The sequence below is a fragment of the Chelonia mydas genome, chromosome 13 (genome assembly GCF_015237465.2).
Source record: "Chelonia mydas isolate rCheMyd1 chromosome 13, rCheMyd1.pri.v2, whole genome shotgun sequence".
Classification (NCBI taxonomy): domain Eukaryota; kingdom Metazoa; phylum Chordata; order Testudines; family Cheloniidae; genus Chelonia; species Chelonia mydas.
In genome coordinates, this window is record NC_051253.2 from 34,988,866 (window position 1) to 35,016,569 (window position 27,704).

Sequence of the window (27,704 nt, forward strand, 5' to 3'; positions counted from 1 at the left end):
AGAAATCCACAGACACCAGCAGAAAAGCAGGTTGCCCACACTGACGTGCACGGCTCACAAATCACCCGGGTCAAAGGTTTGACTAGATTGTCCCTGTGTTGTAGGGACAGGTCTTGTTCCCTTCTGCCCTGAAGAGAGCACACCAGCCCCCGCATTCATCCCCTTCTCCCATGGCCCCGCCCACACTCTGCCTCCCCCCCCAAGTCCCTGCCTCCCCCCACAGCTGCAGCCCTGAAAACAGAAAAGCTCTGCAGAGGGGAGCAAGAGCTCCTCCAGCCCCGCCCCAATAGCTGGGGGAGATTTTTCCAGGGGCCCCAAATTGGCCGAGGCCCATAGGCCATGTGGGAATCTGCCACTGACACCCCTTTCCCCCCCACACGGCAGCACGAGGTTTGCGGAGGCTTAGCCTCTCCTAGCCTCCATTATGCGCCGCCCATGAAGAAAATTTTGGATATAGAATCTCTTTTCTAGACAACCTCCCTATTACAGATAAGGAAATTACTCTGGAAAGAAGGAATGACCCCATTTAGCTTAAGGTGGTGCACTATACCCTTTTGGGGTGGCCAAATCACAGAACAAGTAGCCAGGAAAGATGTGGCCAGAAGCTGTTTTTGGTGGCTGGTGTTAGATCAAGATATGGAAACCACCAGGCTCTTCTGCTGAAGGAAGACAGCGTCGATATTCAGATCTGTGAGATAGTTGGTAGAGGCCTCTTGATCAGCTGTTACTGGACGTGACCCCTGAAGTTAGTAAAGATGGCAAAAGGTTTGGTTGTCAAGAGGAAGATGATGATGATGAGGAGATGGTAGTTCTAGAAGAGGGTGCCCACAGCGAAATCGCAGCCCTCACATAAGATTACATTTATGATTTTGTTTTTATTGTGCCTGTCAATTAAGGAATGTACTGAGGAGGAGGCTGGTGGATTGAAAACTGTGTTACAATGATAAGCTCTTGCTTTCAATGTCATAGAATATCAGGGTTGGAAGGGACCTCCGGAGGTCATCTAATCCAACCCCCTGCTCAAAGCAGGACCAATCCCCAACTAAATCATCCCAGCCAGGGCTTTGTCAAGCCTGACCTTAAAAACTTCTAAGGAAGGAGATTCCACCACCTCCCTAGGTAACGCATTCCAATGTTTCACCACCCTCTTAGTGAAAAAGTTTTTCCTAATATCCAACCTAAATCTCCCCCACTGCAACTTGAGACCATTACTCCTCGTTCTGTCATCCACTACCACTGAGAACAGTCTAGATCCATCCTCTCTGGAACCCCCTTTCAGGTAGGTGAAAGCAGTTATCAAATCCCCCCTCATTCTTCTCTTCTGCAGACTAAACAATCCCAGTTCCCTCAGCCTCTCCTCATAAGTCATGTGTTCCAGTCCCCTAATCATTTTTGTTGCCCTCCGCTGGACTCTTTCCAATTTTTCCACATCCTTCTTGTAGTGTGGGGCCCAAAACTGGACACAGTACTCCAGATGAGGCCTCACCAATGTCAAATAGAGGGGAACGATCACGTCCCTTGATCTGCTGGCAATGCCCCTACTTATACATCCCAAAATGCCATTGGCCTTCTTGGCAACAAGGGCACACTGTTGACTCATATCCAGCTTCTCGACCACTGTTACCCCTAGGTCCTTTTCCGCAGAACTGCTGCCGAGCCATTTGGTCCCTAGTCTGTAGCGATGCATTGGATTCTTCCATCCTAAGTGCAGGACTCTGCACTTGTCCTTGTTGAACCTCATCAGATTTCTTTTGGCACAATCCTCTCATTTGTCTAGGTCCCTCTGTATCCTATCCCTACCCTCCAGCGTATCTACCTCTCCTCCCAGTTTAGTGTCATCTGCAAACTTGCTGAGGGTGCAATCCACACCATCCTCCAGATCATTTATGAAGATATTGAACAAAACTGGCCCCAGGACCGACCCTTGGGGCACTCCACTTGGTGGCGGGAAGCGCTGGGAGGTAGGCAGGGGAGTGGGGACATTGGTGGGGATGTGGGGGAAGGGGAGCTTGGCTGTCTGTGTGTGCAGGGCACCTACTTATTTTTCCCTGTGGGTGCTCCAGTCCTGGAGCACCCATGGAGTCGGTGCCTATGGCGGGCTGCAGGAAATAACTCCGCAGGCCACATGTGGCCCACGGGCCATGTGTTTGAGACCCCTGGTCTAGAGCAAGGCAGGTGAGTTGTGCTGCTCTGCCTTAGGGAGCACCCTGTTTTGTCTCTCTCTGGTTTGAGTTCTTGTGTGTTGGGCTTTGGATTCTAAGCAAGAATATCTGGGTTTTTTTCTAGGTTCTCTGTGAACATACTACTGGATAACTCAATTTAAAAAGCACTTTTTTGGTCATCTGGAGACAGACTGAGGTGGTTGAAATAAACCTATTCCCCAAACAAATCAGGGCCTAATTCCATACCATTTTATACCCACTTTTCATTTATTTGTGCTATACGAGATTGTCAGGGTTTCCTCCCCACTCTGAACTCTGGGGTACAGATGTGGGGACCCACATGAAAGACCCCCTAAGCTTATATTCCACCAGCTTAGGTTAAAAACTTCCCCAAGGCACAAATTCCTTTCCTTGTCCTTGGACGGTATTGCTGCCACCACCAAGTGATTTAAACAAACATTTAGGGAGGGGCCACTTGGAGCCCTATCTCTCCCAAAATATCCCCCCAAGCTCCTTCACCCCCTTTGCAGGGAAGGCTTGAGAATAATATACCAACCAAATAGGTTAACAAGGTGAGCACAGACCAGACCCTTGGGCTTTTAGGACACTAAAAACCAATCAGGTTCTTAAAAGAAGAACTTTATTATAAAAAAAAAAGTAAAAGAAGCACCTCTGTAAAGTCAGGATGGAAGGTAATTTTACAGGGTAATAAAAAGATTTAAAACACAGAGGATTCCCCTCTAGGCTCAACTTCAAAGTTACAAAAACAGGAATAAACCTCCCTCTTGGCATAGAGAAAATTCACAAGCTAAAATAAATGATAATCTAATGCATTTCATTGCTATTACTTACAATTTCTGTAATTTTAGATGTATCAATTCAGTAGGAGCTGGATTACCTACTTGGTCTCTCTCTTTGTCTCAAGAGGGAACACAAAGAGAGCACAAACAAAACCTCCCCCCTTTCCCCCCAGATTTGAAAGTACCTTCTTTCCCCATTGGTCCTTCTGGTCAGGTGCCAGCTAGGTTAATTGAACTGATTAACCCCTTGCGGGTAAGTGATTCTATACCTCTGGCCAGGGAGGATTTGATTTTACTGCATACGTAAAGGTTGTTACCCTTCCCTTTATATTTATAACAAAGATGAAGAACTATGGCGAATTGGGCCTGTATTTCTGGATTCTTACACCATCCGGGGTTTTCTTATTCTGCCTTTTTAAAACAAACAATGAGTGAAATATTCCCTTTCTTTTTTGGGGCAGATGGAAGCTCTCACAAATTTCATGATGGCCCTGGATCTGGACTCAGTCCAAAAGGAAGTTGTCGAGATGGGTTTACAGAGCTATGGAAACCTCTTGGCTCATTTCGAAACTGAAGACCCATCAGAAGCAGCTTGCAAAGTGAAGGAGGAATTGAAGTCATTTGAAAATGCCACACTAAATATCGCCATCACGGGAGAGACAGGTGCTGGAAAATCATCCTTCATCAACGCCATCCAGGATGTGGGACATAAAGATGAAAATGCGACTGCTACTGGGGAGACAGAAACAACAAGGAAGCCAACTCCTTATCCACACCCGACATACTCCAAAGTAACATTCTGGGGCATACCAGGAGTTGAAACACCTGGTTTGAAACACCTAGATTTTCAGCTAGACCAATATCCTGAAAAAGTAAACTTTGACAGCTATGATTTCTTCATCATTATCACTTCTGAGTGATTCAAATCCAGCCATGACAAGCTCGCTAGGGAGATTCAGGGATTGGGAAAGAAGTTTTAATTTGTGCGCTCCGAAGTAGATGCCAACTTGTATAATGCCAAGAGGCAACGACCCTCCACTTACAAGGAGGAGAAAATCTTGGAAGAAATGAAAGAGAATTGCATACTGCACCTGGAAGCAGAAGGGATGACCTATCCTAAGGTTTTCCTTCTCTCCAGCTTTGGTCTAGAGAAGTACGATTTCCATGACCTGTTGGACACTTTGGATCATGAACTTCCCAGTCACAAGAGACAGGCTTTCCTGCTCAGCCTGCCAAACATTTCTCCACAGACCTTATAAAAGAAGAAGGAAACCCTAAAACAGCAGATGTGGAAATTAGCCCTCCTGTTGGGAGCTGCTTCTAGAGATGTGGCTGTGATTCTTGGTCCTCATGTCAAAAGTCTCTCTCTTGCTTTTAATGTTCCCATCTTGCTGAAACGCATGCACGATTATTCCAAGAGCTTCGGCCTGGAGAATGAAAAACTCCCTTGCATAACTCACTGAGCACTCTGGAAAATCTGTCAATGAACTGAAAGCTGTGATAAAAACCCCACCGGCAAAAGATCTAACAGTCAAATATGTGTGGGAATTACTGAAACAGAACCTGGTCCTGCTCACTTTAAAGTCAATGGGTGCTTTATTAACATCTTCAATGGGAGCTAAATCGGAGGCCATGACTGAGACTTGGATGCTGGTACCAGATTTTAGTGAGTATTGTAGGAAAGTCCTACCAGTGTTATGTGCCCTCACAGCTGGAGGAATTTCTTATAGTGCCCAGAAGCTGGGAATGGGCGACAGGGGATGGATCACTTGACGATTACCAGTTCTGTTCATTGTTTCTGGGGCACCTGGCACTGGCCACTGTTGAAAGACAGGATACTGGGCTAGATGAACCTTTGATCTGACCCTGTAGAGCCATTCTTATGGTCTTATGCCACCAGCTTCACGCTGCATAGATTCCTAGATGCTGTTGCTGAAGACACCCAATGAGTTCGGGAGGTTGTTTTGGAAGAAGAAGGGAAAAAAAATCTTTATAACAGCAACGGACTGTCCATAGCCTTGGGAGTGAATGAAAAAGCTGAACTCCGGTGAAGATTGGAGCTGGACTATTCGAAAGCCTCACCTATGCTAGCCAAAGGGAGACTTTTTTATTCTTGAATTTGCTCCAGCAGAAGAGAAGAAAATGCCAAACAAGACTTCAGGGTGCCTGTTTGATTTGTATTCCGTTTTTCATTCACTGAATTAAATGAACTTTCCAAGATACCGCATGGCACTACTTATCCATATGAAATCATTGTGGGGTAAGCTTGCAAATTTATACCCCCAACATTGGAACAAGATCAGAAAGATAAACGCTCCTGTGATATGAGAGAGTCTGGTATGTCTAGAACTGAAAGGTGAAGGGTAATTATTTTAGTACTTCCCCAAATATGACCAACTGTTCCAGATCTTAGATTGTAGCTTGCAGGTTTTTTGGATTTCAGAGTAAGGAGTTTCAACAAAGAAGATAAATGGTCCCATTTGCTGTCTAAACAACTAAACATTTTCTATATAAACTGCTTCCCAGGTGGAGAAACTTTATATTTTTCGAAACATATAATTACAACAATTCTGATATTCTTAGGGAGCTATGTTAAGTTCTTCCTTTGGGGGCCTTTATGTAGATAGACCTGAGTGTATGGGGATGGATGGATGGCTGTGTGTAGATAGACAGATGGTAGTGTGTGGGGACGGATAGATGGCTGTGTGTAGATAGACAGGTGGGAGTGTCTGGGGATGGACAGATGGCTGTGTGTAGAAAGACTGATGGGAGTGTATGGGGATGGATAGCTGTCTGTGTGTAGATAGACAGATGGTAGTGTCTGGGGATGGATAGATGGCTGTGTGTAGTTAGATAGATGGGAGTGTGTGGAGATGTATAGATGCCTGTGTGTAGATAGACAGGTGGGAGTGTATGGGAATAGTTTCCATTAACCTTCAATTTTCAAGAGAAAAAAATTCCATTTTTGTCAAAAATAAAATCAGGTTTTTTTGAAAAAACGGAAACATTTTCCAGACTAAGTTTAGTTTTTACCTCCCGAATGAGAAGGTACAATATTGGCTTTGGTGGGGTTGTTCTATCGATGATGCCCTGAAAAAATTGTCATCCATTTATTTTGCACCAGCGAAAAATGTTTTTCAGGCAATTCTTTTGTCAGAAGGACTATCCTTTGCTCCCAAGCTGCAGACGACGTTGCAGACAAACCGACGTTTCAAGACCAAGGTAAAGAAACTTGGTTTAAAAAATTCCTTTTACATTTAGAACAACTTTGGCTCTTTGAAAATTCTTGATACGTGAGAAGGGAACGGGGCCCACTTTTACCAGGCAGATGATGCCAAGGCCACTTCTGCCCAAAACAAGACGCATACCCTTAAATCTACCAGACACAGAGCTGGTACTTATTGTGAGGCTCATTTCTAGCCACAGTGCAACCGTGGTCATCTCTACAGACAGAGTTTTCGCTCTACCTGTGGCTGGAAATGTGTTATCCCCTCGGCAAGCTGCGGTTAAATTCTTTGCTAAGGCAGTAATTGGAAAGTGCAGTTCAAAATGTTACATCATAGAATAAAAACGTGTTTCCCATTTAAGGGTTTGTTACTCAGCGATTCAGGAGATGGGAAAACCTGAAATCCAGCGTGCTGCAGCTAATGCAAGATATTACTTAATCAATAAATATGGTTATTTTTCATGAAGGACTAATCTCTAGCTGCAAACAGAGAGGGCTCAAAGAGAAGGCGTCAGGACTGGAGAGATGTCACTGGGATTGAAAAGGCTGGGACTGTAAAAGGAGATGAAGGAGAGGGGCTGTGATAAAGGTTAGAAATGAATGACAGCTCAGAGGAGGTAGAACAGGGCCTTCCACGTCTAACACCAGACAAGGGGTCATGGAAAGTGTGCAACAAATGGAATGGACACAGGACAGGAACATGTGACCTTTTATGGCCAAAACTGCAATCTAGGCTCTAACCCACGCCCTGGTGACTAAACACCCTTGCAAAGGGTAGTGTGACTCAGCAGTTTTCAGGGAATGTGGGTTCTAGTCAGTCTGGTGACATGGGTTCAAATCCCATTGTTGCCATGCTCTTCTCTTCAGAGGCATTTCTCACGTACATGTGCAAACATCACAAGCTGTGTTTAGAAGCACATTCATAACAGCCTAAGGGAGCCAGGCACCCAAAGAGCAGTACTTTCTAGTGCACCTTAGTGACATTAGCATCCCACAGGTGTCTGCTCTTTGCTCCAGCTGCTTTCTAAAGGCAATTTGCAAAATCAAAACCTCTGGGCTTGTCAGGGATTTGAATGCAGGACCCCAGCACCCAAAGTGAGAATCATACCCCTAGACTAACTATCTAAACAGGGAAAGAATGAATAGGGTCGTCTCTGAGCTAGGATGGCTCCCACTGTACTCAAGCATCTTTGCCTCTTTAATTGCTGCCTCCACCCTGGGTGTCTCTGGCATTGACATCCGTCCATGAAACTCCCTGCCCCTGAATGTTACTCAGTCTGTCAAAAGGCTCCTTCACATCTCTAGGACCCACACCTGTCTGCTTTTTCAGGATGCAGCACCAGCTGTGGAGGATTTCTCTGCCTCCGTCCAGGGCTGGACGGTCACTCTGCAGAGAGAGGTTGTTCCATAAATGGCAAATTGAACAACATTCTCCTGTCATTGGGCAACCTGTGGACTTACCCTGGCTTCGTTTGAACCTTTACACATAGTTAACCATTTTATCATCCATTAACCTTTGATACTGGGATGGAATTGAGACTCAGTTTTCCTACAGTTACTTTTGTGTAATCAACAGATCGTATCGCTCCTTTAGTTACCTTAATTTATACCACGGAATCACCTTCTTTCTTCTTTGTAGTTCATGTCATCGTGTTTGTTTTCATTCAGTTTCATTTTCTTCCTGTAGCATTTGAATTAAACATCATCTATTTCAAAGGTAAGTTCCTTTGCTTGGAGGATCACAGTGCAGGGACTAGCCCCTCCAGGGGGAGAATGAACCAGGCACACATATTAACCGCTAGCCCCAACTCCAGCCTTTGCGCTTGTTTGTCGGATGAGACAAGATGAGTTAATTCCACCTGCCAGACTGGGACTTCTCACCAGTCAGTGATTTGGAAAATTTGGGTTTGGCTTTGCACTTGCAGTATTCATTTTGAATGTTAAAATTCCCAGGGACTCACCAGTTTGAAGGACCCCCTTTTGCCCCTTAAGGCAGGAAAGGGGAATATGAACACAGGACCTGTGACAGCTTTAAGAACATCCAGCCATGTGCTGGACCTAGCTAATGGAATTATGACAACCATCACTGACCCTAGTTTAATTCCTTTTGGGGGCCTCTGTATGAACAATGTGTTTGGGGGTGTGTGATTGTACTTGGGCTTGGCTACACTGAAAACATGACAGTGTCACAGCTGCGCAGCTGTAATGCTGCAGTGTAGACGCACCTACGCTGCCCAGAGCAGTTCTCCCAGCAGCGTGGTTAATCAGCTCCCCAAGAGGCGGGAGCTAGGTTGAGGGAAGAATTCTTCCATCAACCCAACACTGTCTCCATAGGCACATGGGTCGGCTTAACCAAACTGCTCAGAGGTGTGGATCTTTCACACCCCTGTGTGACATAGTTAAACAATTTTCTGGCGACGAACAGGCCTCTGCAGGGAGGGCACATGACATGGGCCTGCTCAGACAGACTGTGTTGTGCTGAGGATAACACAGTGAAGGAAGGGAACTGCTAGGTCTGGAGATCCCTAGATCCCTCCCGAGCCTTAGAGGGATTTCACAGCCTAGTGTGTACAGAGGACGGATTTCAACATTCAGAATCATTTTCAAAGGCGCCTACGGTGAGTTCCAGGCCTCTTTTCAGCTCATTAGCCCACCTTCACCCACCGTTGGCTGCTCCTCACTCCAGCTCTAGCTGCTTCCTAAAGGCCATTTGCAAAAGGCCAACCACTGGGCTCGTCTAGGAATTGAACCCAGGGCCTCTTACACCCAAAGCAACAATCATACCCCTAGACCAACAAGCCAGACAGGAAAGATTGCTGGGGTGCTCTCTCTGAGCTGGGATGTGTCGCTCTGCACTCCAGCATCTCTGCTTTTTTAATAGCTGCCTCCCTTTGCCCTGCAGGCTCCACCTCTCATGGGTGTCTGCAGCGTTAGCGTCAGCCCACGGAACTCCCAGCCACTGGAAGTTACTCAGGCTGACACCTCAGCTGCAGGCCATCAAAAGGCTTGTTCCTGTCTCAGGTGACCCACAGGGTCCTGCTTGGCTCTGTCAGGATGGTGCATCAGCTGTACTAAAGCTGTGGCAGGTTTCCCTGCCTCCTTCCAGAGATGGCTTCTTGCCAGACATTCTTCCAAACGAGATTGTTCCATAAATGCTGAATTGTACCATCTTCCCCTGTCACTGGGGCGACCTGTGGACTCCCACTCGCTGTGGGATTTGTACCCTCAGCCCCACTTAATCATTTTATCACCCACTCGCCTTTGAGCCTGGGCTGGACTTGGTACCTGCTGTTCACATGGTGACTTGTATGTGATCAGATTGGAGCGCTCTGTCAGTTGCCTTAGACCCTGGCTAGTCCGTTGCTTTCCTCTGCTTGCTTCCCAGCACCTATTTCCTTTCCTGCCTTTTCCTTTTCCTCCTGTACCATTTTAATTGATGAGTTTTCATTAACGCCAATAGCCAATCCCTTGGGTTTGTCAGGGCTGCATCAGCCATCAGATGCCTGGCTCCACCTCCAAGGCCCTTCCCGGCCGACCTGTCTCCTCTCACGCTCCGTCACTGCCCACCTTCTTCCACTGGTCCCCTTTTCAAAGAGGCCCCTTCCTGCTTTCTCCCACACCTCCCCTCCCACCTGGGCCGTGCTCCCTGGGCATGGCGGCAAAACCGCCTCTTCACCCTCCTTCGGATACCGCCTCACAACTCACCTTTGCCAGGAGGCCCCCAAAAATCAGCACAGCAGTTCGGCTGCTGAGGACACTGCCCATCACAGGTAACAACATTGTCTGTGGGTTCCCTTTCCGCCCCTATTTCCATCCCTCAGCTTTTGTCTTATGCTTCGATTGCAAGCTCTGTGGGGCAGGGACCCACTCTTCTGAACTGTTTTTGTGCAGCACCTGGCACAATGGGGTCCTGGGCCCCCATTTGGGCACCGAGGTGCTACAGCAACGATTCATAACAATGCTAACGAACCGAGGGGGCAGAAAGGAGGATCCCCTTCCTGGGACAGCCTCCGACGCTGATGAATGCCCACGCCCCAGCTTCTGAAATACAGGGGATGTGGGAGGAGAAAGTCCTGGGTGGGGAATGCAGAGATGCAAGGAGCTCGGCCAACACAAGCTGTGGAGGGTGCAACCCTCTGGTGAACGTGCCTGTTGTGTGTCCCGGAGAATCCACCACGACCCTCGGTAAGTCGTGCCAACGGGTAATTCCACTCACCTTGAAAACCCTTCAGCTTCTGGACCAATGTGGAGAGAGGACTAGCAACCTCCAGATGCAGCAATTCAGCTGGAAAACAAGGGGGCAATTTGCTTGGGTTTATCTAAAGAAGAGTCCAGGGGGAGATTCACATGTTGTGTCCAGTGTTCCTTCTAATTTTTCCCACGCAGGTGCGGAATGAATTGTTTTATGTGCACCAATATGGAGGTGATGTGTGGCGGGGGTGGTGCTGAGGGGTGCAGAGTGTGGGGGTGTGGGCTTTGGGGTACAGGCTGCCCCAGGGCTACTGCTGGGAGAGAGGACTCCCCACAGCTCTGTCTCCCCGCAGGAGCACCTGGGCTAGGGTGGAGTGGTGCCTCTTCCTGCCACGGCAGCTCCAGGGCTTGGCTGGGTTGGGGCTGGAGGGGAGGCACCTCTCCCCACTGCGGCAGGTCAGGGGCTGGGGCAGAGGTCTCTCTACTGCATGCAGGGCTGTCCTTACCCATATGCAAAGTACGCAGCAACACAGGGCACCAGGAAATTTGGGACACCAAATTTCCTGGTGCCCTGCACAGCTGCGTGCTGCTCCAGCCCCTGCACTCACTGGTGGCGGGAAGTGCAGCAGCCTGGCCCCAGCCATGCTGCCGGTGAGTGCCGGGGGGGTGGTTCCCCCCTACCTCCCAAGCCAGCCCCCCCACTCCCTCCCGCAGAGGCCTGGGGCCCCACACTCCCGCCCCCCGCAGGAGGGCTGCGTAGTGCCCCATAATAGCTAGGGACGGCCCTGCCTGCGTGGCAATTAAGAGGCTGCTGCGTGACCATGCAGCTTAGAGGAAACTTAGGTCATGTCTGCAGCTGCGCACCGAGGCTGTTTTAAGAAGGAAGATGAGGCCAGGCGCTGACATCGGGAACTCACACATCCCGAGCAAGCAGCGAGCCACATGTTCAATGGAAGACTTTGAAAAGCAGCTCCTGTCTGCAGGGGACCCATAGCCACCTCAGGTGCGAGTTACCGTCCTGCTGCTAGCGTCAATGCATCCTTGAGGCACACTCTGGCTCGAATCTTGCTCTAGGCTCCACTACTTTAAATCAGCTGGGAAAAGTGTCAAATATTAAATGGGGAGATTCAAACTTCTGCCATAAGCAACATTTCTTTCCCCTCAGAGACTCAGGAGATGGCAAAAGCTCATGGGATGCCCCCCCCCCCTCGGAAGAGCTAGAGAGACAGGTGGGTGCAGATGGAGATGGAGAGATGGGCGGGGGCGGGTGGGGATAGCTAGACAGGTGGATGGGGTGCCTAGGGATGAATTGAGGGATGGATGGATGACCAGCATTGCTCAGGGCTTGGCAGATGGAGGGGAATAAGACCCCCAGCCAAAGGGAGAATGCAGCCACCAATCCTTGCTCTACACAGCACAGCCCTGAGCGATGGAGCTGTCGGCTCCACCTGCTCACTGAAATCTTCATTTATCTCGACCTTGGAGTAACAGCTGCTGCTGCTGGAAATGCCTCCGTCTTTCCAACGGCCAAACTGCAGCTGAATTGTCAGCCAGGCAAACTATCCACCTGGGAATAAAACCCCCTTCCCGCTACTCGGGAAATGGGGAAGCCCCCACCCAGTTCCCTAAGGCTCCTGTGAGATTGTGATCAAAGACTTACCATTGGGATCTTTCACTGAGGAGGAATCTCTAGCTACCAACAGACAGAGCTCAGAGAAGGCCACAGTCCGGGAGAGAGGGCTGTACAAAGAGAGACAGAGCAGGCTGGGGCTGTAAAAGAAGACGAATGAGAAGGGATGTGACAGAGGCTGGAAAGGAACGACCACCTAGAGAAGGGAAAGGAGACCAAGCAAGGGGGCCCTGAATGCTGGTAGCAAAAATTTACGCCACTGGGGATTTTGAATCTATAACTTCTTATAGCTAAATCTGCAACGTAATCACTCCATCGGGAGCAGGAGCTGCCCAGAGCAGTGAGGGGTCTGAGGTGCTGGCTTGGGGCTCCTGTTTTTTCGGGGATGTCAGTTCAAACCTACCTGTCGAGGTCACTGACAGCCGCTTCACACACAGATATAAAGGGGATGATGGAGGGAGCTAGATGCACACAGCTGTGTTCAAAAGAGCCTAAGGGAGTTAGGCACCCCATATAGTCACCAACACAGCAGGTCTTTCTAACCCATCCATAGCCTCTCCAGCAGACCTCAGTTCTGGGCCCCATCAATCTCTTTTTCCCAGCTTCGGAACTGTGCCCACCCACCCTCTGGCTGCTTTCTACAGGCCATTTGCAAAACCCAAACAGCTGAGCTCATCCAGGATCTGAACCCAGAACTTTTCACGTCTAAAGCAAGAATCATACCACGAGAGCAACAAGCCACATGCCAAAACCCCTCCACCCATGGCACCCTCTCTGAGCCAGGATGTCTCACTTGGCCCTCAGGCACCTTGGTATCTTTAATAGCTGTGTCCACCCTGCAGGCTCCACCTCTCATGGGTGTCTTTGCTGTTGGCATCAGCCCACAGAACTCCCAGCCACTTGAAGTTACGCAGGCTGACACAGCCCCAGGCCATCAAAGGGCATATTCCTGTCTCTAATTACCCACAGGATCCTGCTCAGCTCTGTCAGGATGGTGCTTGAGCTGTACTCAGGCAGTGGAAGGTTTCCCTGCCTCTGTCCAGGGCTGGCTTCTTTCCAGTCATTCTTCAAAGCAAGATTATTTCACAAGTGGCTAATTGAACAATATCCTCTTGTCAGTGGGGCAACCTGCTACCTTACACTGGCTGTGTGATTTGTTTCTTTAGACCTAGTTAATAATTTTATCACACATTAACCTTTGATACTGGGCTAGAATTGATACTCCGTATGGTTACTTTTGTGTAATCAACACATTGTATCTCTCCTTTAGTTACCTTATATTACAGTTTTCAATCCATTTCTTTCCTCTGTATAGTTTACATTATCATATTTTCTTTCCTTCATTTTCATTTTCTTCCTGTATCATTTTAATTAAACATTTTGATTTATTTCAAAGCTAAATTCCTTTGGTTGGAATCCCCAAGTGCGGGGACTGGAATCTCCGGGTACAGAATGAGCCTGTGATAAACGAAAGGGGGGGGGGGCAGGGGTATCTCCCTTTTTTGAACACCCAGCCATTCAGGTTAGGTATAAAATCCCTCTTAGTAGCTGTTCTCTACTTGCTTTAACTGTAAAGGGTTAAAAAGTCTCCTTGTGATGCATAGGTAAAAGGAAGGGAGTGGGCACCTGACCAAAAGAGCCAATGGGAAGGCTAGAACTTTTTAAAATTGGGAAAAAACTTCCCCTTTGTCTGTCTGTGGTTGTTCTGGGGGAGAGGCAGACAGGGAGTAACTATGCTGTAAGAAGCTTGGGGCCAGGTATGAAAAATCCTAGGTATCATATCTAGAAACTACTCATTTGAAACCCCTGATACGTAAGTAAATCAGGAAATGTCTAGGAAGACGCAACTAGATTTATTTCTTTATGGCTTGTGGACTCCTCTGTGCTAACCCCCAAAATTACCTTTTTTAAGAACAGAATTGGATTTTTGTGTCTTAAGAGGTTTGCGCACATGTTGTTTAATTAGCTGGTGGCAACAGCTGATTTCCTTTGGTTTTTTTCCTCAGCTCTTCCCTGGAGGGGGGTATGAAAGGGCTTGAGGGTACCCCAAAGGAGGAATTCCCAAGTGTGCTTTAATGGGTCTCAAAGGGGTTTTGCATTTGGGTGGTGGCCTCATCTACCAATTCAAGGTCAGAGAAAAGCTGTAACCTTGGGAGTTTAATACAAGCCTGCAGTGGTCAGTATTAATTTTTAGAATCTTTGCGGGCCCCCACCTTCTGCACTCGAAGTGCCAGAGTGGGGAATCAGCCTTGACAGAGCCAAACCAAAATTAACCAGTAGCCTCAAGTCCCCTTTGATCTTATTTCCCCTGAACTAGTCATAGGAGAAGCAATGAGTTAATAATTCCCTGTGGGAGACTGGAGTTTATCCCAGTTAGCAATTTTGAAAATGTGGGTTTGGTTTTCCTTTTGGAACTCACCAGTTTGCAAGACTCCCTAAAGACAGGACAGGGGAATATGAGCCCACAAACTGACAGATCTAACAATGTCTGACAATATGCTAGCCAAATTTATGGGACTAAGACAATTACTGAATTAAGTTTAATCCCTTCAGGGTCCATTGTATTGCAAAGGAAATTGTGTGTGTGTGCTGGCGGAATTGCACGTAACTCCTCCAGGCGAATGACTAGTGCAATCGTGGATAGCAGTAGGAACTTGAAAGGGTTTCAGACAACAATGCATGCAAAGTGGATTTCCTAGAAAGCACCTGAGAGAAGGGAAATGCACATTCTCCACAACCTTTTGAAGCTATGCCCTGGAGAGAGAGACCCATTATCTACTGGCGACCTGCTCCTGGAAACTCCAGATCAAAGATCCCCGAACTGTACAAAGGACAGACTAGACTTTCCATGAGCAGGCTACTTTTGCACTGAGGCTGCTCTGAACTTATCAGCACAAAAGAGGCCCCCTTGTGGGCATTTGAAGGATTCACTAGAGCAAAAGTTGGAGACACCCAGCATGACATCCATGAGGTTATTAGCACATCTCGGTTCTTCTGTTGTTTCTGATATGTTTTCTCTGGACTGCTTTGACCTCGGGGATGGAATAGGCTTGCACAGGAAGTGCTGAGTGGTAAGTCGTAATTGTTGGCAAAGACTCTGTGTTAGTCTCAGAAGAGAAAGCAAGCAGGCCTGTTTAGGCAGGCTCTCTTCTGCTGAGAATAACGCAGTGAGCTATGTAGCCTGCAAATACCTTGATCCGCCCAATGGCCTGTGTTCAGGTTTGGTAGTCAGAGACAGGAAAGCCCCTATCACGCGCCCTCTGGTTCGTGCCAGATTCTCATTAAAAAACTGACAGTGTTATTTGTCACTGAAGAATAATCTCTACTTACTACCAGAGAGGAGTTGCTCAGAGAGAAGGCAACAGGGCTGCAGAGATGTCTGTACAAATAGGATTAAAAATGCTGGCACTGTAAAGCAAGACAATTGAAAGGGGACGTGACATGAATGACTGCCTAGAGGAGATCGATTGGAACCTTTCTTTTTTAACACAAGAACAAGAGGACATCAAACCAGTGTGTCAAATCTAAGTCATTCAGGATTTGAATCTGTAACATCTTATGTCCAGAGCGAGAAGCTAACCACTGGGCCACTAACCAGAGAACAGTTCACCTCTGCAGCTGGTTGTGTACTGCCATGTACCCTTCTTGGGAGGGATTTCACCAGTGCTTAATTTGTAATGAAAGAAGTGCTGGGGCTCAAACAATGTTTTTACTTTTATAACTGATGTGCCAAGCCCACATGAACTGGGGCTCTGAACTGCCAGGCCCGGAGATGCCAGGGCTCTGAAGTGCCAGGCCTGGAGGGGTCAGGGCTCTGAACTGCCAGGCCCAGAGGTGCCAGGCCCCCTCTAGAGCTCTTTATCCCACCTTCACAACTGTGCTCACCCACCCCTGTTTGCGCCTTGTCCCAGATCTAGCTGCTTCCTAAAGGCAATTTGAAAAACTAGCACTGCTGGGCTCATCTGGGATTGGATCCCATGCCTCTCACATGCACCATGAGACTCAGGCCACTAGCCCCACACAGCAGGCATCAAGTTGTCTCTGAACAGGGTTGTGTCACTCTGCACTCTGGCATCTTTGGCTCTTTTATAGCTGCCTCTGCCCTGCAGGCTCCGCGTCTCATGGGTTTATCTGGTGTTGACATTAGCCCACAGAACTCCCTGCCACTGGATGTTGCTCAACCTGTCAGATGGCTCTGTCCCATCTCTAGTTACCCGCAACATCCTGCTCAGCTTCTTTAGGATAGTGGCTGAGCAGTACTAAGGCTGTGGAGAGTTTCCCTGCCTCCGTCCAGGGTTGGCTTCTTTTCAATCATTCTTCCAAGGGATTTTGTTTCATAAATGGCGAATTGAACAACATTGTCCTGTTGTTGAGGTGACCTGAGGACTTAGAGTGACTTTGTAATCCTATTTCTTTAGACTTAGTTAATCATTTTATCGTACATTCGCCTTTGATACTGGGCTGGACTCGATACTCGATGTTAGTACAGTTACTTCTGTGTAATCAACAGATCGTATCGCTCCTTTAGTTAATTTTTGAGTCTGTCAAATCCAGTTCTTTGCTCCTTATCCTCTCCATCATCCCATCAAGGGCCTGTGCTCAGCTTTGTTTCTCAGAGACTCAGGAGATGGGAGAGCCCCAGCCCAGCTCCCTTGGGCTATTGCCAGATTTTTTATTAAAGACTGAATAGTGTTATTTGTCACTAAGGACAATCTCTAGCTGCCAGCAGAGAGGGCTCTGAGACAAGGCAGCAGAGCGGGAGAGGTCTGTATGAAGGGAGATGGAAAAGGCTGGGACTGTAAAAGGAGACGAATGAGAGAGGATGTGCTAGAACAGTGGTCCCCAAACTTTGGGGGTTGCGCCCCCCTTACCTCTGTCCATGGCCCCTGCTCCCCCAGAGCCAGGACTGGGACCAGGACCAGGGCCATGGCTCCGGGGTGTGTCTGGGGGAACAGACAAGGGTAAGGGGTCCGAGGCTGGGGCCTCAGCTGGGGGTGATTCTGGGGCCAGAAGTGAGGCTGCAGCCAGGGGCTGAGGCTGGGGCAGGAGTGGAACCGCGCCAAGGCTGGGGAAGAGGCCAGCTGTTGGGCCAGGAGCCTGGGACACGGCTCAGGGCAGGACCGGAGCAGAGTTGGGGGTGGGAGGGGCTGGGTGGCTGTGCCTTTAGAGGTGTGGGTTCAAATCCCACTAATGTGCTCAATGCTTTTTTTGCCTCTGTCTTCACTAACAAGGACAGCTCCCAGACTGCTGCGCTGGGCATCGCAACATGGGGAGTAGATGGCCAGCCCTCTGTGGAGAAAGAGGTGGTTAGGGACTATTTAGAAAAACTGGACGTGCACAAGTCCATGGGGCCAGACGAGTTGCATCCGAGAGTGCTAAAGGAATTGGCGGATGTGATTGCAGAGCCATTGGCCATTATCTTTGAAAACTCGTGGCGAACGGGGGAAGTCCCAGATGACTGGAAAAAGGCTAATGTAGTGCTAATATTTAAAAAAGGGAAGAAGGAGGATCCTGGGAACTACAGGCCAGTCAGCCTCACCTCAGTCCCCGGAAAAATCATGGAGCAGGTCCTCAAGGAATCAATCCTGAAGCACTTACACGAGAGGAAAGTAATCAGGAACAGTCAGCATGGATTCACCAAGGGTAGGTCATGCCTGACTAATCTAATCGCCTTCTATGATGAGATTACTGATTCTGTGGATGAAGGGAAAGCAGTGGATGTATTGTTTCTTGACTTTAGCAAAGCTTTTGACACCGTCTCCCACAGTATTCTTGTCAGCAAGTTAAAGAAGTATGGGCTGGATGAGTGCACTATAAGGTGGGTAGAAAGTTGGCTAGATTGTCGGGCTCAATGGGTAGTGATCAATGGCTCCATGTCTAGTTGGCAGCCGGTGTCAAGTGGAGTGCTCCAGGGGTCGGTCCTGGGGCCGGTTTTGTTCAATATCTTCATTAATGATCTGGAGGATGGTGTGGATTGCACTCTTAGCAAATTTGCAGATGATACTAAACTGGGAGGAGTGGTAGATACACTGGAGGGCAGGGATAGGATACAGAGGGACCTAGACAAATTGGAGGATTGGGCCAAAAGAAACCTGATGATGTTCAATAAAGATAAGTGCAGGGTCCTGCACTTAGGACGGAAGAACCCAATGCACAGCTACAGACTAGGGACCGAATGGCTAGGCAGCAGTTCTGCGGAAAAGGACCTAGGGGTTACAGTGGACGAGAAGCTGGACATGAGTCAGCAGTGTGCCCTTGTTGCCAAGAAGGCCAATGGCATTTTGGGATGTATAAGTAGGGGCATAGCGAGCAGATCGAGGGACGTGATCGTTCCCCTCTATTCGACATTGGTGAGGCCTCATCTGGAGTACTGTGTCCAGTTTTGGGCCCCACACTACAAGAAGGATGTGGATAAATTGGAGAGAGTCCAGCGAAGGGCAACAAAAATGATTAGGGGTCTGGAACACCTGACTTATGAGGAGAGGCTGAGGGAACTGGGATTGTTTAGTCTGCAGAAGAGAAGAATGAGGGGGGATTTGATAGCTGCTTTCAACTACCTGAGAGGTGGTTCCAGAGAGGATGGTTCTAGACTATTCTCAGTGGTAGAAGAGGACAGGACAAGGAGTAATGGTCTCAAGTTGCAGTGGGGGAGGTGTAGGTTGGATATTAGGAAAAACTTTTTCACTAGGAGGGTGGTGAAACACTGGAATGCGTTACCTAGGGAGGTGGTCGAATCTCCTTCCTTGGTAGTTTTTAAGGTCAGGCTTGACAAAGCCCTGGCTGGGATGATTTGATTGGGGATTGGTCCTGCTTTGAGCAGGGGGTTGGACTAGATGACCTCCTGAGGTCCCTTCCAACCCTGATATTCTATGATTCTATGATTCTATGCTGCCAATTGCTCCCTGTGTGAGGGGGTTTCACAGACTTTGGTGTAAAGGGCAGGGGGATGGGACTGATTTACACGAGTTGTTTTCAAACCAGCTTTAGAGTTAGGCACTCAGCATATTCACCAATTAAAGCAGGACTTTCTAACCCACGCTCAGCCTCTCTTGGGTTGCTGCCCAAGGATGTCTGCTCCTCTTCCCAAACCTAGCCTCTTTGCAAAACAGGTCTGATCCAGGATTGGAACCCTGACCCACTTAACACCAGTGATGAGCTGCCAAAATCTTAACAACTGGTTCCCCCCTCACCCCACGAGGGGGTCGTTGCCCACCTATGGCCCCCTGGACTCCTGCCCCATCCAACCCCCTGCGTCCCTTGACTCCCCCCCAGGACCCCTGCCCCATCCACCCCCTTCCCCTGTTCCCTGACTGCCCCCAGAACTGGGCAGGAGGGTCTCATGGGCCACCATCATGGGTGCCTACCCTTCCCCTAAGAGGCAGAGGGACCTGCCGGGGGGCGAGGTGGGGAGTCCTGGGGGTGCTTACCTGGGGCAGCTCCCAGGAAGCATCCGGCAGGTCCCTCTGGCTCCTAGGGGCGAAGTAGCGTAGCTAGTGGGGAGCAGGGGGAGTGGTCGTTCCCCCCACTGATCACACCAAAAGTGGCGCCTTAGGCACTGACTCCGTGGGTGCTCCGGGGTTGGAGCACCCCTGGGGAAAATTTGGTGGGTGCAGAGCACCCACTGGCAGCTCCCTGCCCCGCCCCACCCCCGGCCCCAGCTCACCTCCGCTCCGCCTCCTCCCCTGAATGCGCTGCCCCACTCTGCTTCTCTGCCCCCCCGGCTTCCCGTGAATCAGCTGTTTGGCGGGAAGCTGGGGAGGGCTGAGAAGCAGGGGGCAGCTTCCCACTCAGGCCGAGGGTGGCGGAGGTGAGCTGGGGCGAGGAGCGATTCCCCTGCGCGCCTCCCCGGCTTACCTGCTGTGGTGCGGGTGGCCCTCCTCGCGCCCCCCCGCCCCAGCTCACCTCTGCCTCCCTGGGCCTGAGGGCGAAGCCGCCACCCGCTTCTCAGCCCGCCCCGGCTTCCCGTGAGAACAGTTGATTCGCGGGAAGCCTGGGGTGGGGGGCGGAGAAGCAGAGCGGGGCAGCGCGTTCAGGGGAGGAGGCGGAGGCGGAGCGGAGGTGAGCTGGGGTGGGGTGGGGGTGGGGCGCAGAGAAGCCGGGGGGGCGGTGTGTTCAGGGGAGGGGGTGGAGCGGAGGTGAGCTGGGGCCGGAGGTGGGGTGGGAAGCTGCCGGTGGGTGCTCTGCACCCACCAAATTTTCCCCTTGGGTGCTCCAGCCCTGGAGCACCCATGGAGTCAGCGCCTAAGGTGCCACTTTTGGCCGGTTAAATTTAGAAGTCCTTTTAGAACCAGTTGTCCCTCGCAGAACAACCAGTTCTAAAAGGGCTTCTAAATTTAACAACCGGTTCTAGCTCAAGCTCACCACTGCTTAACACCCAAAGCAAGCATCATACCCCGGCCCACCAGCCAGCTGGCAGAGCCTTCTACACTAGGGGTACTCAATAGGCATACCGCGGGCCAGATCCAGCCTGCCAGATGCTTTTGAACAGACTCCAAAATCTTTTCCTGTACTTATTATTATAATTATTGTTTTATTATTTTCTCTGGAGTCTGGACCTTGACTAGACCTTGACCAAGCAATTTGGACCTTGACAAAAAATAATCGACTACCCCTGTAAATCTACACAGTCTGTAAATCTACACATGCCTCACTCTGCAGTCATGTCTCTTTGACCTCTGTTGTGACCACGGAGCCTACAAAGTGTACCCCTTGTGGGAGCTCAAATGTAAAGAGTATGGGAAAGTGTGTAAGACATTACATCCGCCATGAAAAACAGGCCAAATCGTTAACAATGCTGAATGTTGTAACAAGTACAAGTGACCCACACGAAGAAGCTGGATTCATCCAAGCAAAAAAGGCCCCACGGATATCATTCGAGGATTGCTGAAATCATGCATGGTGAAACACAGAAGATGTGGAACCAGAAATGAATAGACCAAAATTGGTGTGACTAATTTGGGGACACAATAATGAGTGGGGTGAAGTACACTGCCCACTTGTCCCCTTTTGGGTTTCCTAAAAAGAGGCTTTGATAAAACTCACGATCAGTTCAGCTCGTCCTCCAGCCCAGCTTGTCTCGCCTCATCTTCCCGCAGCTCTTCCCTGCCCTGCCAGCACTGCAGCTCAGCTGTCGTCCTGAGAGGGAGAACCCCCAGCCTTGCTCTTGGTTAAGGAGCATTGTTTTTCCCCTGTGAAGACTGAAAGTCGTCACCCGGTCATGCCAGCTCATTTGTGTGTGGACAGAAGGGGGGCATGGCTCAAACCTGAATCAGTGCCCGGGATTAGTGTAGACATACCAAAGGACTGTCAGCTGACTGTGGAGCTCCAGACCTGAGTTGTTAAGCACCTACAGTCTCTATGTAAAAGAATAAATGGACACAAATCAGGCGTCAAGAATTATAACATTCAAAAACCAGTCGGAGAACACGTCAATCTCTTTGGTCGCCCGATTACAGACCTAAAAGTGGCAATTCTTCAACAAAAAAACTTCAAAAACAGACTCCAACGAGAGACTGCTGAATTGGAATTAATTTGCAAACTGGATACAATTAACTTAGGCTTGAATAAAGACTGGGAGTGGATGTGTCATTACACAAAGTAAAACTATTTCCCCTTGTTTATTTCCCCTCCTACTGTTCTTGTAAAGTGCTGGAAATTGCCCACCTTAATTATCACTGCAAAAGGTTTCCCCCCTCCCACCCTCCCGCTCTCCTGCTGGTAATAGCTCACCTTTCCTGATCACTCTTGTTACAGTCTGTATGGTAACACCCATTGTTTCATGTTTTCTGTGTATATAAAATCTCCCCACTATATTTTCCACTGTATGCATCCGATGAAGTGAGCTGTAGCTCACAAAAGCTTATGCTCTAATATATTTGTTAGTCTCTAAGGTGCCACAAGTACTCCTTTCCTTGTTACGGATATAGACTAACATGGCTACTACTCTGAAACCTGTTACTATGCTCTAGGCATGGCTGAATGACTCCTACTAGCAGCAATTAACCATGGTCTCCTGTCCACAAACTTTAGCTAAACTCGGTGCCTAGAGTTTTCACCTCTTAGAATTAGGATTCAGCCCAAACTAGTGTTTTCCCCAGGGATTGAAATACGAAGGGGAGTTCAAATGTATGGGTTGGGGATTGTAAAACCACTAAATTGGCAACACTGATGTAACTCGTTGACCACTGGGGGAGGAGGATGGGGAAGTTCAGGGGGGTGTTCACCCAAAACCCTCATGGCCACATCTCAGGGGGCTCCGAATTATAACCACCATGGCAGAGCCCAAAGAGACATGGCCTCCTTGCAGATCAAGCAGCATTCGGGTTCATTTCTGATTAGGTCCTCAAGGGGGTCTGTAATGAATAATGACTTTATTCAAGCAACAGTACCATTTGGCTACTGGAAACGGAGGTGGGGCCAAGAACTGGAACTAGGGAGACTGGGACAGAAAATTTAAGGCTTAGGACCATTTCCTAAAGTTTCAATTCTTGCAGGTTCGCCGGTATATTGGGACTCCTGGGTTCAAATTCCTGAGGAAGCCTGGTGAGAAAACTTCCTGAGCATTATTTTCCAGAGCTGCTGGGCTCCACACGTTCCTGTTGGGTCAGCAGAAGTTTTGGCTGCTTGGTGCTTCTGAATAGCAGGCTGCGTTCCTCAAGCCTGAGCATGGATGTGGCTGCTTGGCTGTCGCTGAGAATTTTCCACTTCTAATTCTCAGTCAGACCAGAGACTGGGAAGAGACAGCGCTTCTGGGAAGTTAATAGGAGCTGGGCATTCAGGTCCCATTTGGAAACCCCGCCCCCACCTGAGCCATTAGTCTGGGCTAATGACAAAACCGGAGTCAAACCCCAATATGGAAGGACTGTCCATAAAACTCCTTGGGCGTGGTTTATTATCCATATTGCAGTTGCACCCAGTGTGCCCATTATTATTATTATCATTATCCATATTGCAGTTGCCCAGCAACCCAGTGTGCCTGGCACTGCACAAACACAGAACAAAGAGACAGGCCTGCCCCAGAGAGTTGGCACATAAGTAAGGTCAGAGGTTGGATCTGAGGAGGATTCGGCGGTTGATCTGAGGAGGGTCGGAGGTTGGATCTGAGGAGGATTCGGGGGTTGATCTGAGGAGGGTCGGAGGCTGGATCTGAGGGGGATTCGGGGTTGATCTGAGGAGGGTCAGAGGTTGGATCTGAGGGGGATTCGGGGGTTGATCTGAGGAGGGTCGGAGGCTGGATCTGAGGAGGATTCGGGGTTGATCTGAGGAGGGTCGGAGGTTGGATCTGAGGGGGATTTGGGGGTTGATCTGAGGAGGGTCGGAGGTTGGATCTGAGGGGGATTCGGGGGTTGATCTGAGGAGGGTCGGAGGCTGGATCTGAGGAGGATTCGGGGTTGATCTGAGGAGGGTCGGAGGTTGGATCTGAGGAGGATTCGGGGTTGATCTGAGGAGGGTCAGAGGTTGGATCTGAGGAGGATTCGGCGGTTGATCTGAGGAGGGTCGGAGGTTGGATCTGAGGGGGATTCGGGGGTTGATCTGAGGAGGGTTGGAGGTTGGATCTGAGGGGGATTCGGCGGTTGATCTGAGGAGGGTCGGAGGTTGGATCTGAGGGGGATTCGGGGGTTGATCTGAGGAGGGTTGGAGGTTGGATCTGAGGGGGATTCGGCGGTTGATCTGAGGAGGGTCGGAGGTTGGATCTGAGGGGGATTCGGCGGTTGATCTGAGGAGGGTCGGAGGTTGGATCTGAGGGGGATTCGGGGGTTGATCTGAGGAGGGTTGGAGGTTGGATCTGAGGGGGATTCGGGGTTGATCTGAGGAGGGTCGGAGGTTGGATCTGAGGAGGATTCGGCGGTTGATCTGAGGAGGGTCGGAGGTTGGATCTGAGGGGGATTCGGGGGTTGATCTGAGGAGGGTCAGAGGTTGGATCTGAGGGGGATTCGGCGGTTGATCTGAGGAGGGTCAGAGGTTGGATCTGAGGAGGATTCGGGGGTTGATCTGAGGAGGGTCGGAGGCTGGATCTGAGGGGGAGTCGGGGTTGATCTGAGGAGGGTCAGAGGTTGGATCTGAGGGGGATTCGGGGGTTGATCTGAGGAGGGTCGGAGGTTGGATCTGAGGGGGATTTGGGGGTTGATCTGAGGAGGGTCGGAGGTTGGATCTGAGGGGGATTCGGGGGTTGATCTGAGGAGGGTCGGAGGCTGGATCTGAGGAGGATTCGGGGTTGATCTGAGGAGGGTCGGAGGTTGGATCTGAGGAGGATTCGGGGTTGATCTGAGGAGGGTCAGAGGTTGGATCTGAGGAGGATTCGGCGGTTGATCTGAGGAGGGTCGGAGGTTGGATCTGAGGGGGATTCGGGGGTTGATCTGAGGAGGGTTGGAGGTTGGATCTGAGGGGGATTCGGCGGTTGATCTGAGGAGGGTCGGAGGTTGGATCTGAGGGGGATTCGGGGGTTGATCTGAGGAGGGTTGGAGGTTGGATCTGAGGGGGATTCGGCGGTTGATCTGAGGAGGGTCGGAGGTTGGATCTGAGGGGGATTCGGCGGTTGATCTGAGGAGGGTCGGAGGTTGGATCTGAGGAGGATTTGGAAGTGAATCTGAGGAGGGTCAGAGGTTGGATCTGAGGAGGATTCGGCGGTTGATCTGAGGAGGGTTGGAGGTTGGATCTAAGGAGGATTTGGGAGGGGATCTGAGGGGGGTTGGAGGCTGGATTGAAGGAGGATTCGGGGGTTGATCCTGGTAAGGTCTGGGTTTGGATGCAGGACTTGGTGGGAGGACTCGGTGTCCCTTAGAGGGATCACAGCTCATTCCCCTCCCCTGCCTGACTCTCAACCTGTGTCTCGAAGTGGACTGGTTCTCCATCAACGCAGGCAATGACGATCCTGCTGGTGCTACTGGACCCGCTGTAGTCACAGTCGGGGGGATCGGCCCCTCCTTGGAGCTCACAGACGGTGAGGGGGAACGGGTCTTCACTGAGGCGCAGGTCTCCTCCTGCTGACTCCCCTCCATCCCCGCAGACGGGCTTGATCTGGTCGGCGCTGCTGTGGATGAAGGTGTTGAGGTGTTTGCACTTGTGGGCAGTGGCCATGTCCCGGCGCCGCATCAGGAGGTTGCAGTAGCGCCGGGTGTCCGGAGGGCTGGGGTCGGAGGCATCTACATGCTGCCTCAGGAACTTCTCATAACGCGACTCCTCTCGGGCCAGGGCCAGACTGGCGACCAGCAGGACGAGGGGCAGCAGGAATGTGGGGTGAGTTCCCCTCAGGGCCATGGCTGAGTCTGTCCCTGGATCAACCTGCAGTGGGGAAAGAGGGGGGAGATGGATGGAGACAGTGCAGGGTGGGGATCTGCCTTCTCCACGGAACCTTCTGGGCACTGCCCAGATCCCGACAGAGATCAGGGCCCCTGTTGTGCCGGGTGCTGCACAGACCCCGACTAGGGTGTCCCAATATACCAATTTTATAGGGACAGTCCCGATATTTGGGGATTTTTTTTATATGGGCTCCTATTACCTCCCACCTCCTGGCCCAATTTTTCACACTTGCTATCTGGTCACCCTAACCCAGTCTGAGATCAGGGTACCTGTTGTGCCAGGTGCTGCACAGACCCCGCCTGAAATCAGGGCCCCCATTATGCCGGGTGCTGCACAGACCCCTCCAATATCAGGGCTCCCATTGTGCCGGGCACTGCCCGAACCCCGACTGAGATCAGGGCTCCTGTTGTACTGGGTGCTGTTGTGATGTTTCTTCAGGTGTCCGGAGCTGTAAGTCACCGCGTCACCCCCCTGCCTCAAAGCAAGAGAGATTTGCAGCTGCTAAAATGAGTCTGCTCCCTGCCTCTCCCGTCGGCTGGGTGGCCCGGCACACTCCTCTGGTCCTGGCACACCCTGGCCTTGCTTTGCAGGTAGCCCTTGGGGCTCTCCAGTTCCCCAGCTCTTCAGAAGCATCTCCCTGCAGCAGGCAGCCCGGACAGGCAGAGAAATCACCCAGGCTGCCACCCCCAAAGAGCCAGGACATGGCCAGCCTGGTGGCTCTGCTGGGTCCTCACCCTTCCCTTCAATATCACAGCACTGAGATGCATTTATAACCAACCAGGGTCCAATCCTGACTAAAGAACAGAGCTTTCTGTGCCATGAAGCAGAGAGACCAGAGGCTAAAATGGTCACAGAGAGGACACACATACGACCTCCATCCCCAGTGACTCAGCCTGCCCTCAGCCAGCCAGAATCCATAGCGAAGCTCCCTGTCTTACCTAATGTGACTTCTCGGTGTCCCTCTCCCACGTGGCTAGGAACCCGCTATGCAAAGTTTCAGAGAGACCCAGCTGCTCTGTCCTCACTTGGTGGCCAGAAAGGTGATCTCTCCCCTTCTCCTTATAGTCCAACTGACCTTAGACGGGCCAGGTAAAGGTCTCTGCCCCGCTGACTGTTCTCCAATCAGCTGACACACTCCCGGCTCCCTCACCCGGCTCTCAGCTGGCTTTTCCTGTTGACTCAGACGCATGTAACTTCCCAAGTCTCCGGCCTTAGTCAGAGTGGTAAAGCCACATTCCTGTGTCAGGATGAACTTGTAGATCAAGTGTGTCCCTGAAACACATGCGAGGACCATCTGTGTGGCACATACCTCGTTATGTACCTTTTGTGCCTACGTTACACCATGGTGTTACTGAGCAGTGTGTCACCGGCTTTCCTTTGCTGTGCCTTGCAGAGAAATACTGTGGCAGTGTTAGGGGCAGTGAGATGAATTTGTAACAAAACCAGGGTACATTTAGGACTAAAGAACAGAGCTTCAAGTGCCACATAGCAAAGAGAATAGAGACAGAAAATGATCACAGATAAAGCACAAGTATAAACTCTCTTCTTGGTGACTCAACCTGCCTTCAGCCAGCGACAACCCATGGCTAAGCACCTCAGTGTGACCCTGAGTCCCCGTGTTCACACCCTGCATTTATTGTAATAATCTCCATGCCAAGGATTCCATGCAAGGTAGCATTTAAAGAGTAATGACAGCCTGATGGGTAATATTCATGTGGAATGTGTGCACGAAATGCATAGCCAGAGTTATGAACATGAGCTGAGATTATGATTGCAACGTGTTTGCCAGGCGAGTCCGGGGGCAGGCTAAACTGGGTTCACAAAGACAAAGCACAAGCTCATGCCTCTGGTCAGGAGTCAGCAAAGTTGATGGGCCCTCACCTGTCAAATGGCCTGTCTTTGCCAAGAAAGGGGGGCTCTGTCCCCATGAGACCCCATGTCTCCATCCTCACTGTGGGAATGACCTTTACGAGGGGTAACTGTCCAGCAACTGCATTTCAGAGGGTGACCGGACTATTAAAGCGAGGGGCAAAAACACCCCAGATCATCTCTTAGTCCCCTAAGAAGCTAAAGGGACCAGCTTTTTGGCTTTGGGAGTTGATCCTGATCTGAGAATCTGGTTCGCCAGGTTGCTGGGACCATGTGGGAAGCATTTTCCCTTCAACCAAGTCTAGCTTGTTAAGTTTTTGCTGCGGGGAAGCATTTTATCTTCATTTCTCTTGTCTTTCCTGACTTTCATGCCCGATGCTCGAACTCACTTGAAAGCTCTCACTGCATCTGTAAATCAACTTGCTTTATCTTTAATCTGAACCCATCCAGTGCTGTGTTTCATGTGAACCATTTGATAACTCCAGTTAAAAGAACAGACTTGGTTTGATCCTCCCGGGGATTGGGGG

The 27,704-nt window shown here is 50.1% G+C and overlaps 1 protein-coding gene and 1 pseudogene across 1 annotated transcript; one reads left to right on the forward strand and one right to left on the reverse strand.

Annotated features, from left to right (window-relative positions):
* Nucleotides 1–3,489: 3,489 nt before the first annotated feature.
* On the forward strand, nucleotides 3,490–4,720 carry LOC102941228 (annotated as a pseudogene).
* Nucleotides 4,721–24,725: 20,005 nt separating this feature from the next.
* LOC114022413 (ribonuclease) lies at nucleotides 24,726–25,284 on the reverse strand. The gene has a single exon (XM_043526911.1). The coding sequence runs from the start codon at nucleotides 25,264–25,266 to the stop codon at nucleotides 24,796–24,798; it is 471 nt and encodes a 156-aa protein (XP_043382846.1). The 5' UTR covers nucleotides 25,267–25,284; the 3' UTR covers nucleotides 24,726–24,795.
* Nucleotides 25,285–27,704: the final 2,420 nt, after the last annotated feature.

Bases quoted from the DNA above. Each gene is read 5' to 3' on its own strand.
- LOC114022413 (XM_043526911.1), bottom strand. From the start codon at position 25,266: ATGGCCCTGAGGGGAACTCACCCCACATTCCTGCTGCCCCTCGTCCTG.